The sequence below is a fragment of the Callorhinus ursinus genome, unplaced genomic scaffold (genome assembly GCF_003265705.2).
Source record: "Callorhinus ursinus isolate GAN/ISIS: 27379988/994484 unplaced genomic scaffold, GSC_fseal_2.0 scaffold25, whole genome shotgun sequence".
Taxonomy (NCBI): domain Eukaryota; kingdom Metazoa; phylum Chordata; class Mammalia; order Carnivora; family Otariidae; genus Callorhinus; species Callorhinus ursinus.
In genome coordinates, this window is record NW_027397087.1 from 24,662,804 (window position 1) to 24,675,495 (window position 12,692).

The window sequence follows — 12,692 nt, forward strand, 5'->3', positions numbered from 1 at the left end:
AATTTTATCAAACCTTTTTAATTTCCAAGAATAACTTGGCAGACTCTTCAGTCCTAAGCTTTTAACAGCACAACTTTTCACCTTAGTGTGAACACACAGAGGGGCAAATGTAACCTGAGTGACCTGCCAACTGACATGGGTCTCCCTAGCTCCAAGTAGTAATGGATGACATTTACTGAACGTGCACCAGGGGCTAGACACATGGACCTTCTCATTTCTGCCTCACGATTCTAAGCAATAGCTACTAGTATTATTATTATGATTTTTTTAGACAAGGAAATGTCACCATGAAGAAAGTATTGTTCAAGATGGCACACTTAGTGACAAGCACTGAGGCATGAACTCAAGTGTGCAGCCTACCAAGTCTGTTCCTTAAACACAAGGCTATCCTGCCTTCCTAGGGAAGACAGGAGATAGTTTGGTGTGATGTAAGAGGAATTAACATAGTGAGTGAGGAGTAGATAAAGCCTTGAAGGTGTGGGGAAATTCATTTTGGCAAACAGGAATACACCTCGACCATCAAAATTATCCTGAATTCAGCTATGGGTCAACCTTAGATGTCTCCTGAGGTGGTTGGGAAGCAGCAACTGGATTTATCCGGACTCTAGACCAGGACAGTCCAGGAGTTACGACAGAAGGCTACCAAAGGCACTTGCTCAAGAGAAGGATAAGGCAAAACATTGAGACAGGACAGTGAGAAAAGGCATAGGGTGAAGGTTCCCTGTTCTACCTTCAACACAGGTTACTAGCAAGACCAAGTTGGGGTTCTGCCTCTACTATTTGCAAACTACATGACAAATCACTAAATTTCTCTGGGCCTCAGTTTCCCCATCTGTAAACTAAGTGGATTGAATTAGAAGACCTCTAATATCTTAATCTAAAGGTTGGAAAAGACATTAAAAGTCAATGAGTCCAGTCCCCGCATGATGCTTTCGCCTCCTGACATATCCACTCCACCAGAGTCTGCTCTCACTTAGATGAAGCCACAGGCTTGTGCACTTGGCCAGCGCTGAGCTCAGTGCAATTTCCCACGGCGTCAATCTTTGACTCTCAATGCAAAACTGGTCTCTTCCAGTCACAACAATGTAGAATTTAGTGAAGCCTCAACATCAGAAAGTGCAATTAAATACAGCATACTATGATTTATAAATAAGAAAACAGGAGTTCTCACCAAATGAGCATTCATTAATTAGATCCTACAGATCAGTTTGAAATTTTAAAAGAATTAGAATACAATAGAATACCCAACACTAAAGCTACCTTGAACATAAATTTAATTTCTCTTCCGAAGAACTCCAGATCCCTTTAAATGTGTGCACTTCAGGGATAGCATTAAGATGATACTTACTATCTGCAAAATACCGTGCACATGAGAGGTCTAAGAGATTGGCCATGGCTATGCGTCTCTAAAAGGTGTTTAAGAGGGGATTGTACAAACAGGGAGAATTTCATTCCTACGTGGAGGTACACCATCAGACGAACATGGGTCACATACCCACAAAGGACGGTACGCCTAGGGTTAAGAATATGGACAGTATTACAATCGTACTTAAGCTGGCTGACTTGAGGTTGACCTCCCAAGACAATAGCCATATTTGCAGTTGCTGCAATCCTGAATATTTTAATATGCCCAGAAGGTGGCAATTTTGAGCATTCAACTAGACAAGAATATGAAGGAAAGAAAGAGGTCAAGTCTTCCAATGAGGAGAAAGATGCCTCTACCTCCATCCTCTGTTTTATAGGGAATAAGCTCAACTGAGAATCCAGACCACTTGAAAGTGAGTCATTGTAACCTTGATGATCTGGGCCCCTTGGATCTGAATGTGACAGTCTTGTGACTAGATTTTCCAGCCCAGAGCTAATCCTTATCCAGGACCTTGAAGTAAAGGCATGAGTCAGAAGCTTCACGCAGACATTACTATCTGAAGCCTCATAAGAATGGCATCTGCTCTCTGCTGTGGACTCCCGGCTCCAGTGAACCCAATCCAGAGACCGTCCCAGGGCTACTAAACGTCTCTAGGACTCAAATGTCTCATGACTGTCCCCAGTCCCAGAGGACTCTACCCTCTAGTTCAAAACTGAGCTTGCGTCTGACTTCCTCCTCCAAACCCAAAGGCTGCTCGCGCCTGGGATCTTCTCATTGCTATGAGGTCGTTTCCTTTATTCCAGCCAGTGTTCTTGCCCTCAGGGGCTGGGGAGGCAGGCTTCCATACAGGAAACACTCAGAGAAGAGAGCCAGCAACAAGAACAGACAACCACCACCATGGCGTCCAATGGCAGTGGTTGTGGAGGTGGACCAAGATCTGGATGCACAGAGCCAGGGAGGGGGCACGGGCATGAGCAGACAAGAGTCCACTAAGAATGAAGCCGAGCTGAATAAGTGAAGGCACAGGAGAGGGGCCGGATGGAGACGAAGCAGAGTGTAATCGGAGACCAGGTACATTCTGTGCGTATGATGTTTCCAGCAGTGCGCTACGTGCCTTAGACGGATTGCTGAATTCAAGATTACAGTCCACCCTTGAGATAGGTACAAAGATCCCCACCTTACAGATAAAGCAAAAGAGGTACTGAGAGTTTAGGCAATTTGCTGGCAATCACAAGCTAATAAAAGCCAGGGCTGGGATTTCAACACACACGATGGACAACACCCCCTCACCCAAGAGCCCTACTGTTAATCATTCGATGGTCCTATGGAGTATCAAATTGGGGTGGTATTTAACTGGTATGATTTTTTAAAAAAATAGTTTAGTGACTTTCTCACAGAATTACATGACTAAGTGTGTCTGACACAACCTCTAAGTTCAGAGTGTAATTAGGGACAATGAATTTCATCACACCGTGGCTTAGATAACACAGTGCACTCTCCACAGGGGCTCCCCAAAAACACTGGAGGAACTCCTTCTAGATGTTAAGACATGACCGGGCCAGATGTGCCCTTAATTTGCAGAAAGAAGGGGCTTGCAAAATCCAGTGGGGAGGGGGCTTAAACTGCCCCCGTGAGACCCAGGAGGATTCCAGGTACGTGAAGTTCCATAATTGGCAAGTGTTGGGGTCTGGTAAAAGGTCATCAAAATCCAAAATGTGGTTCTCAATCCTAAAATTTTCTCTGCTCGTTTAATATGAATTCTTCCAGATTCCTATTAAAGCCATCTCCTCGTAGAAAGTAGCTGATTATCATCCGCTGACTGTGAAGCTATGAGGTGTTTAATGTCCATTTGGGGTTTCGGGACAGCCAAGTCCAATTCGACGTGCATCCTCTCCCTTTTTTCAAGCAGCGGCATTACGTCTGGGCATCTTCTGTAACCGGGCTGATACATCTCGCTGACCTCATCCTGGCCCAGGGGTACAGTTCCTGACTGCTAGAAAACCCTGCCTCTTACAGGCATCTATAAACCTCCCCAAATAGAACAAACCTTTATTTTGCTTCCAGCAGTAGTCGGGCGCCCCTTCTTGTCAGCTTGCAGATTTTCTGGAAATAAGGACTTTATAAAAGGCCTGGGAAAGGGAGAAAGAAAATGGATTAGCAATCAGTGGGCACCTCAGGGGCTGAAAGCCTACTTCCATGGAGAATGGTCAGAAAGGCCATGCAGAAGTGCATAATCTTGGCTCCAGAAAGCTCCATCTGACTCAAAGCACGAGCCATCAAGGTGTGACTCGGGGAAATAAGCAGTGGACAAGAGAAACAGAGGAAGAATTCTAAGATCTAAGCACCTTAGCGTCTAAGCCTGGAAAACACATTTTAAAACCCTGCCTTTTGAATTTGCCCACTCACTGGAACCAAGGTATACCTTGACGAGGGGACACACGGAGGGAGTCAGTACGGGTTTGCTGCATTAAGATTAGTAAGACAGACAGGAGCTCGGGTATATGTATGAACTGTTGGGATCCAGTGCAGATCCTGATCTGATCTAAGGCAGGGTTTCTCCATCTTGGTGCTACTGATATTGGGATCCGAGGCTAGAGAATTCTTTGTTGGGGTGGGGAGGGGTAGGCTGCCCTACACACTGTAGGATATTTTGCAGCATCGGTGACCTTTGCCTACTCGATGCCAGTAGTCCACTGTGCCTCCTGCCCCTGCAAAAAACCTTGACAAACTGCGCTTTTCAGTACAAGTCATTTTAAGCGGAATAGCAGTAATTCACCAATCCTTTGCCTGTTGAATAGATTTTCATTAGTCACTCCAGTGGAGCTGCATTTGTTCATATGCACCAAGGCACGGGGCAGGGACAATGTCCTAGTAACCTCAGTGCCTCTGGTGTCTGGACACAGCCTGGTACACGGTGGGTGCTTGATAAATATGTGCTAGCTGACTGAATAAAGTCATCCGTGTAAACCGGCAATCTGACCCTCAAATTCAATTCCTCCTAAATGGCTTTGGGGCCACCTCGAATTTTCTAGGAAGTCTCCCCACAATCTACTTTTAACTTGACCAGACGTGATTACAGAGTTTTGCAGCAAACATGTTTAATAAGCAACAGACCATGTCTATAGGACAGGAGTTTATGTGGGAGCATCAGTAGCTCTCAAACTCGGCAGTAATTTTAATAATAATAAAAAAAATTCTGAAAGCAGGTCTGCACCTGACAGGCATAAAAACCCACGAGGCAGGACTTTCGGCTGACCTGACGTTTTAAGAGAGGAGCAAATCAATTTTCTGTGTTTTCAAACGAAAACAAATTCAGGATCTCCAAAGCTAGGGCGTGAGCACGGGGAAGTACAGCACGGGGAGATGTGGGCCAGGGGAGTTTGGGCGGGCGGGGGATGGAAGAGAATGAAATGGAGAAGAACAACTTCTGGCCAAAGCCTGAAAAGCACACTTGTTTTTCTTTCTTTTTTCTTTTTTTAAATTTTATTTATTTATTTGACAGAGAGAGACACAGCGAGAGAGAGAACACAAGCAGGGGGAGCGGGAGAGGGAGAAACAGGCTTCCCTTGGAGCAGGGAGCCCAATGCGGGGCTCGATCCCAGGACCCCGGGATCATGACCTGAGCCGAAGGCAGATGCTTAACGACTGAGCCACCCAGGCGCCCCAAGGAAATCCCTCTTAAGTTGTCCCTCCCAAATTTCTTGGGCCATTTTCCAAGTGGTTCAGGGACACGTCATCTCACATCCTGCTAAGCCTTTAGCCATTCAAAAAATTAAGTGACCATGGAAAATTCTTGGGATGATATTCTAAGGGCAGAGTATCACAGAACCAGAACATTCCACTCTTAGTCAGAAATGGTCATCCCAACCCAACCCCAGGGTAGTCGCCTCTCTCTGATTATACTGCTGAAAATGATGAAGCTAGGGGCCCTGAAGGGCATGCACATAGCACACAGAATCTGGAGGCAGAAGATGTTAGGGGTACATGGGATTGGAAAAGAAAAATTATTATGAAAAACCAAATTGTCCATTAATCATCTGGACCTGAGAACTCAAAGGAACTAACTGCTGACCACTCAAATGCCACAAGTTGTTGTTGTTGTTGTTTTTTAAACACTAAAAATTTGATCAAAACTACATCCCATGTCAGATAAGGCAAAATACACTTACAACTCACTGCTCTGCATAAGCTCGATCAGATCCATAAAAAGCACATCACGGTTCCTTTCACAAAAGCCATCCATGTCATAGGATACCTGGCCAAGAATGGAAAGAAACCTAATTTTATCCTGTAAGTATTTCACCGAACAAAAAAAATCCAAGTTGGCATAGCTATTCTTACTAGAATGTGAATATTTCCAGATGTACAATAGGGATTTCATCATGAACTGTCACATTAAGGCTGTGCATGTTTTATTTAACTTGTTAGCTAACTTACGTGGTGATGGTCTGTGGATGTTGATGAGTGGCATCCGGCTGCCTACATGGCCCAGATGATCTATGACCAGGACTCCAGCTACCGTGACCACATACCCTTTCTCTAGTTAATCCACAGGACTGTCTAAGTAATAAACTTAATTCTTTTGCTAAATTTTCATTACAACAGAATAAAAGAAAACTCCTTCTGCTCATTAATCCATTGCAATGGGACATGTCATCTGAGGTTTTGCAATTTCTTCCACAAATGGTATCATAATTGGATCAAGTCAGCCAAAAACTCATGCTCAGGGACGCTGGTTAACAAGAGAGCAGATGGGATGAAAGGTGAGACCAGTGGATTTCCATAGGATTAGAAGACCCTAAATATCATGACCTCAACTCACTTATCTTTGTATCACCAGCACCTAGACAAAGCCTGGTACCCGGGAGGCACCCAATAATCATGCATCTTATGAAGACCAACATCAAAAGCAAGCCTTTATTTTTATTTATTTACTTATTTTAAGTAGGCTCCGTGCCTAACACGGGGCTTGAACTCACGATCCTGAGATCAAGAGTCGGATGTTCTACTGACTGAGCCAGCCAGGGGCCCCCAGAGCAAGCCTTATGTATACTCCCAGTGGCACAAGCAGGTGAGGGATACAGGCTTGTGATTGTTGCAAGAGGCAAGACAAAAATCCATCCCTTCAGCAGTTAATATACACGCCAGGGCAATTCATGATTTAAAAATATGCAGTAGTGTCTACTACCCTTCGTTCTGCCTCTGCAAATACCTCATTGGTCCCGTGTTGTTGAATGAATGGATGACCGCTGAATGAATAAAATACAGTGAGGCAGATGAAGCTATACGGATATTGTTATCAGTTGCCTCATGAGAAAACAGATCACAGACCCAACGGCTTAATGAAGGCAGACATTGGGAAGGGTAACTTCTCCTATCCCGCGGGGCCCCCGTTCTCTGGACATACCTTTCCAGCATAATGGTGAATAATGAAGCCTTGGTTCCAGCTGTTGAAGTGCTCGTGATTTCCAATCTGCATCTGAAGTTTCTGCAGGAGCGTCTGATCTGCCCCCTCCCCTACTGCATGCATCGTGGCACACACGTCATCCAGGATGCTCATGATCCCAGGAGGGTTCTGATGGGACCAAGAGAGCAAAGCCCCAATTCAGCGACTGTTGAAAGCCCCAGTTCAGTGGCTTATTGGGTCTTTTCTTTAGCAAGGAAATGGTTCTCCAGACTCAAGATACCATCTTGAAAGTCAGTCTTTCCCTGACTGAGCAAGAATGCCATTAATAATCCCAAATGGGAGTTAACTGCTTGGATCTAATGATGGAGCAAAGTTCATTTTCAAAAAAAAAAGGTTTAACTCCCTGAAGTTCTATTCAAACTCATATAAAGATCACTATCTGTTGACTCCTATTTGTACTAAGTTGCTTTTAAAAACCCAAAAGAAAAATGAAAACATTTTCCTTTGACCCTAATTCATTTCCTAATGTTCACTTTCAGCCTGTTACCCACAGAGGCATGGTTTACACGGTTATAGAGTGGACACATTCTCTCATGCATTACTCTTTTCGCATAACATTATTTTATAAACAATCTCCATGCTTTACATAGTCTTCATACTTACTATTTTAATGGCTGTATTTTCCTGCTCTGATATGCTATAGGTTATTTAAAGACTGAATTGTCTTTGGATGTTTTTACTGTTACCAGTTTTGGACTTTTATAAAAAACCAAACCAAACAAACAGTACTGTGGAGATCTCTGCCTACACCCTTCTTGTTTTCTTTTGGATAAATTTTAGGGCTACAGTCCTAGGAACTGTATAGATGGTCCAGAAGGCAGGGCCAATTCTATGCCTCTGCATTCTCTATGCCACCCATTTAAGTCACAGACATCTTCTCTCAGAATGCAGTAACAACTTCCATTTGTAAACTGGCATTTTATTCATATACACATGTTCATATTACTACACAGACATCTATACACACAATTGATGTCATTGCTAAAATTCTCTGCAAATCAGAGTTGTCACTTCCCCTACTCTAAAGCAATGACACAAGAGAACAAAAACCCACTTGACATAAACCTGTGTGCAGTGAAGAGACACACCAGACTGATACTTACAACTTTGTTCTCTATGAGGTCACACACAATTTTGTTATTAAAGTACTCAATGGGTGTCCATCTTATTCCCTCTTGAACATATTCTTCCTGAGGGACAGAAAGCGGGGATTCACATTATTACCCAGTGAAGACTAGCTAGAGTGCCACACAGATGACTAGTAAGGCACAGAGATCACAATGAAAGAAAAATTGGAATGCCCTTTGACATAAAATGGGAACAGAAAGGAACATTTCATTGCTTGGTAATTTTCTTTTTCTTTCTTTCTTTCTTTCTTTCTTTCTTTCTTTCTTTCTTTCTTTCTTTCTTTCTTTCTCTCTCTCTCTCTCTCTCTCTTTCTTTCTCTCTCTCTCTCTTTCTTTCTCTCTCTCTCTCTTTCCTTCTTTTTAAGAAAACTCTGTGCCCAACGTGGGGCTCAAACACACGACCCTGAGATGAAGAGTCAAATGCTCTACCGACTAAGCCAGCCAGATGCCTCATGCTTGGTAATTTTTAGTTTGAAACCTATGAAATTTGTTACCACACAATCATTTTCGATATTCAAACGATGGCAATTTAGTATGGCTTAACCTACAGGTCCAGTTACAAAATCATCTCTTTGAATTTAATGTAAGGACAGCGGTACGGATTAGCCTCGAGGCACCCAAAGGGAAGGCCTCTCACTCACGCGAGTTGCTCATTTAACTTGATGAACACCACCACGTTCTCCTGGTTTCCTTCCTTCCTCACCAGTCTTGCTTTGTCAACTTCTTTCCAGATCTTCACCTGATGGAGTCTCTGGACTCAATCTTCCAGCCTTCCTATATTCTCAGCCCTGCTTCTCTAGGGGATTTCAATCAATCCCATGGTTTTAAATAGAACCTGCAGGCTAATGACCCCCGAATTCATTTCTCTAGTCTAGACCTCCCCCGTGAATTCCAGGGTCATGCACATTTCATACATTAGAGTCTCTGTTCAGACGTGTCACAGGCCTTACAGATGGAACTTGTTCACTGGAGATCTGATTCGGCATTTCCCCACCACCGCCACCCAACTCTCCTAATCTCACTCTTGAGCAAATCGCCTCACCATTGGCCCTGTGATTCAAGCGACAAAGGGAGCAATCATCTTTAATTCCTCTTTCCTTCTTGGCTTCTTGCTAATTATTTTGAGCAAGTCATGCTGACTCACTTTCCAAAACACAAGCTGAATCTGACCACCTCTCATGGTGTTACTATCTCTAATGGTACCATCATTGTCTACACCCCCACCATTTCTTGCCCAGTCTCCTAACTGGTTTTTAAACTTCCTACTCCTGTTTGTCTTCCCCTCAGCCCACTCCACAAGTCTATAGAGCCTGAATAACCTTTTCAAAAACACAAATCAGACCATGTCATGCTCTGCTCAAAATTCCCCCAGGGTTTCCCATCACACTTCCTACAAAATGTGAAGCTTTTGCCACGCTGGACAACATTCCTATATGACCTAGGCTCTGCCTACATCATCCAGTCTCAGTCCCTACCACCCTTTACCCTAGGTGTTTTGCGCTAGCTGCTCTGACGGGATGGAAGGCTCGAACACCAGGGCAGAGATTTATGTGGAAACCGCTGCTCAGTGATTCCCAGGCAGAGGCACGAACACTTCCATAACTTAATGTCCCCCAAATAGCCTTTCACATGTATAGTGGGTTGCATGTGTCCCCCAAGATTTCATGTCCTAGAACTTCGAAATGGAAGGTTTTGGAAATAGGATCTTTGAAATATAGTTAAGCTAAGGATCTTGTAAATGAAATCATCCTGGATTGAGGGTGATCCCTTAATCCGATGACTGGTGTCTTTACAAGAGAAAGAAGAGGGAGATTTGGGCACAGAGAGACACACAGAGAAGAAAAGCCACATGAAGGTAGAGGCAGAGCCTGGAGTTACACTGACACAGAACAAAGACCACCAGGAGCCTCAGAAGCTGGAAGAGGCGAGGAAGGCATGTGGCCCTAGGGACATCATGGTTTCAGACTCTGGCCTCCCGAACTGTGACAGAAGACACTTCTGTTGTTTCAAGCCACTCAGTTGGTGGTACATTGTGACAGCAACCCTAGGAATCCAAAACAACATGGAACCCTGAATCAAAGGAAACCTGCCCTGAACTCTGAGGAGAAACTATAACCAAGGCATGTTCCTTCAAGTCAGAGTGAAAACTACGAGCTTTGTTAAAGACACATTGATTTTTAAGGAAGACTGGGAGTAGAGCAAATCTGAGAAAACCCAAGTTTTTCCTCTGGAACACAGTCCATGCCATCGACAATTGGGGTTGGAACTAGGTTTCCATTTTCCACTTGGTCAATGAGTCAGAGTAGTAAAAGCAGCCAGTAATAAGTCCAACTTCAAAACATCATTTGCTTAAAGGAGAAAGAAACTGTAGCAGATGGTGTTTACACTTCATAGACTAAAATGTCACAACGGCATAGGGTTTTTCTGCCTGACTTTATTAAGTATATTTCCTAATACAAGACTAAAACTTGAATCTAGCACCAAAAGAGAGACTTTCCTATCTATCTTTTAAAAAAAAACACACTGGAAATAACACAGGAGGAAAGAAGAGGGACTGCTTACCTGTTCTGCCTTTAATGTCAGCTCAATAAAAATCTGCTGTAATTTTTCATTGACAAAATTGATACAGAACTGTTCAAAGCCATTTTTCTGTGGAAAAAAAAAAGTTACTTGCATGTAATTGTTTCTGTGAAATCATTATACAGTCATTTCTTAAGCGGTTAAGTGAAATGTTTCAATGTGAGAAGCCTTAACAGAAATGTTGGCGGCATCGGTAGACAGCAACATAGTTTATATTTAGGAGAAACTAATTTAGTAAAGGTACACGAATAACTTAAACAGAGGCAAAAAGGAACTATAGTGGGTTTTTTTCCGTTACCTAGAACGGTTTCTTTCAAGCCAGATGAAACGCACCACCCTCCCACAGCCCCACTTGTTCAAACTGGCCTTACCTGGAATATTTCAAAGCCATAGATGTCCAGGACGCCGATGTTGTATTCTTCATGGTCCTTCTCCATTGCTTTGTTGATGGACTAGGAGAAAGTAACCAGCATGGCAATTAACTCATTTTCTTTCCTCTCAGAAAGGGGCACACGTGGGGGAAAGGGAAAGGTACTGTCCCCAGCAAATGCTACTGTGGGCTGGAACAGAGGATGACAAGAAGAGAGGTGACTCGCAGCTTCAAAAAAAGGCTTGCTGCAAGGTCAAGTACTCTGGGAAGCCACCAGGATCCGAAAAAGCTACTGTTTTTTAACGATGAAAGCCATTAACTTCTGGCAGCTAGTTTTTCCTCAGGAAGTCTGGAGAATTGGAAGAAAATGTCATCTCGGATGACTGAAGTAAAACCTACTTCGTATAAAGAACCAATAAGACAACATCCATAAATATTACTTCCACTGACCCCATTCAGTAGCCACGTATTGGCCCCCAACACAGCTGGGAGGGGTATCAACGTGACGACAATGTCTGGTGCTAGAAGCTTAGAGAGAGGGTGAGCCGGCTAAGGATAATAATACCAATCATTATTATGGAAGTCATGAGAATATAAGCAGCCTCCGTGTATTTACCATTCACCAGTGCCCAGCTTTGCGCAGCGCTTTCCATGTGTTTCACTGAATCCTCACTATGATTTTGCCAACGACAGTGACATTAGAATCCCCAAGGCTGCCCTGGGCCAGGGGCAGGGTCTGAGGTTCCATGGAATGGCACGTCTACCACGTCTGTGTTCTGGATCACTGTGAGAAGGGACATGCAAGCCCACGGCCAGACCTAACTCGAGAGGGTGGGTGCGGGTTCCACCAGGGGCCTCAGAAAGGCAGGCGGGGCAGGCAGGGACAGAGGAGAAAAGTTCCCGGAGATGGTGAACACCTGGATGAATGTGGAAGCACCAGAGGTGTTTTCCGAGCCAAGAAAATGACGTGGCCTCTTTTGTGAGCTAATGCGTCATGACACACAGCCCTCAGCCCTGTGCCTGGCTCTTGCTCAGTGCCCAGGAAATGTTAGCTCTAGTTAGATGGGGCGTCCCTCTGCTTTTACCACACAAAAAATTAAGGGCAGGCAAAAAGAAAGTAAGGTAGGAAGCCCAGCCCTGGAAGGCATGGGACGGGGAAACAAAGAGATGAGAATCGTGGGTTCTACTGTCAACTCTGCATCACTCTCTTGCTGAACGGCCTCGGGCAAATCCACCAATCCCTAGGCTTAAGATTCCCTTGTCAGTAAAACGAGGAGTCTGGACAAGTTAAAAGGATGACTAATCCTTAGTATGACCCTGACCTTCCCCAGAAAGTACACAAAATAATTACCCTGTCCTGCCCTGCCCTACTCAACCCTAACCACACCTAACCACACTTTAAGCCTGATAGATGTTGTTGCCAGGATTCACACAGATGTTTTGGAGCAAATGGCCACGGTGCTCTTCTTGCCCCAGGGCTCCCCTACGGTTCTTTCTAGCTTGAATGTATAAAAGGCAGAGGGGTAGAAGAGCTAGAACACGGCCAAAGTACCTGGGTGTGATTCCTAGATTTATCACTTAATGGTAGTGTGACTTTGGCTAAGTTCCTTAGCCCCTCCATACCTAAGTTATCCGTAAAACGGGGATAATAATGCCTGGGTCGCGTGGTTGTGGGAAGAATCGCACTGTTTTGTCCTAAAATACTTAGAATGGCATCTGGCACATAGTAAGGCCTGCAGAAGTGTTTGCTATTTTATTCTACCATTCAGAGGCTACGATGAT

At 44.1% G+C, this 12,692-nt stretch overlaps 1 protein-coding gene and 1 pseudogene across 2 annotated transcripts in view; one reads left to right on the forward strand and one right to left on the reverse strand.

Moving 5' to 3' along the window:
• LOC112832848 (ATP synthase peripheral stalk subunit d, mitochondrial pseudogene) overlaps positions 1 to 12,692 on the forward strand; it is a 407,341-nt pseudogene that overhangs the window by 370,006 nt on the left and 24,643 nt on the right.
• The window catches only part of MYO1E (myosin IE), a 190,610-nt gene that overhangs the window by 46,655 nt on the left and 131,263 nt on the right, over positions 1 to 12,692 (reverse strand). For both annotated transcript variants that reach the window (XM_025883701.2, XM_073877089.1), the window contains 6 exons: positions 10,912 to 10,992; positions 10,523 to 10,609; positions 7,937 to 8,023; positions 6,774 to 6,941; positions 5,536 to 5,621; positions 3,414 to 3,495 (listed from right to left, as the gene is read on the reverse strand). In XM_025883701.2, coding sequence (XP_025739486.1) covers positions 3,414 to 3,495; positions 5,536 to 5,621; positions 6,774 to 6,941; positions 7,937 to 8,023; positions 10,523 to 10,609; positions 10,912 to 10,992 — 591 coding nt within the window. The remainder of the gene's footprint in view (positions 1 to 3,413; positions 3,496 to 5,535; positions 5,622 to 6,773; positions 6,942 to 7,936; positions 8,024 to 10,522; positions 10,610 to 10,911; positions 10,993 to 12,692) is intronic.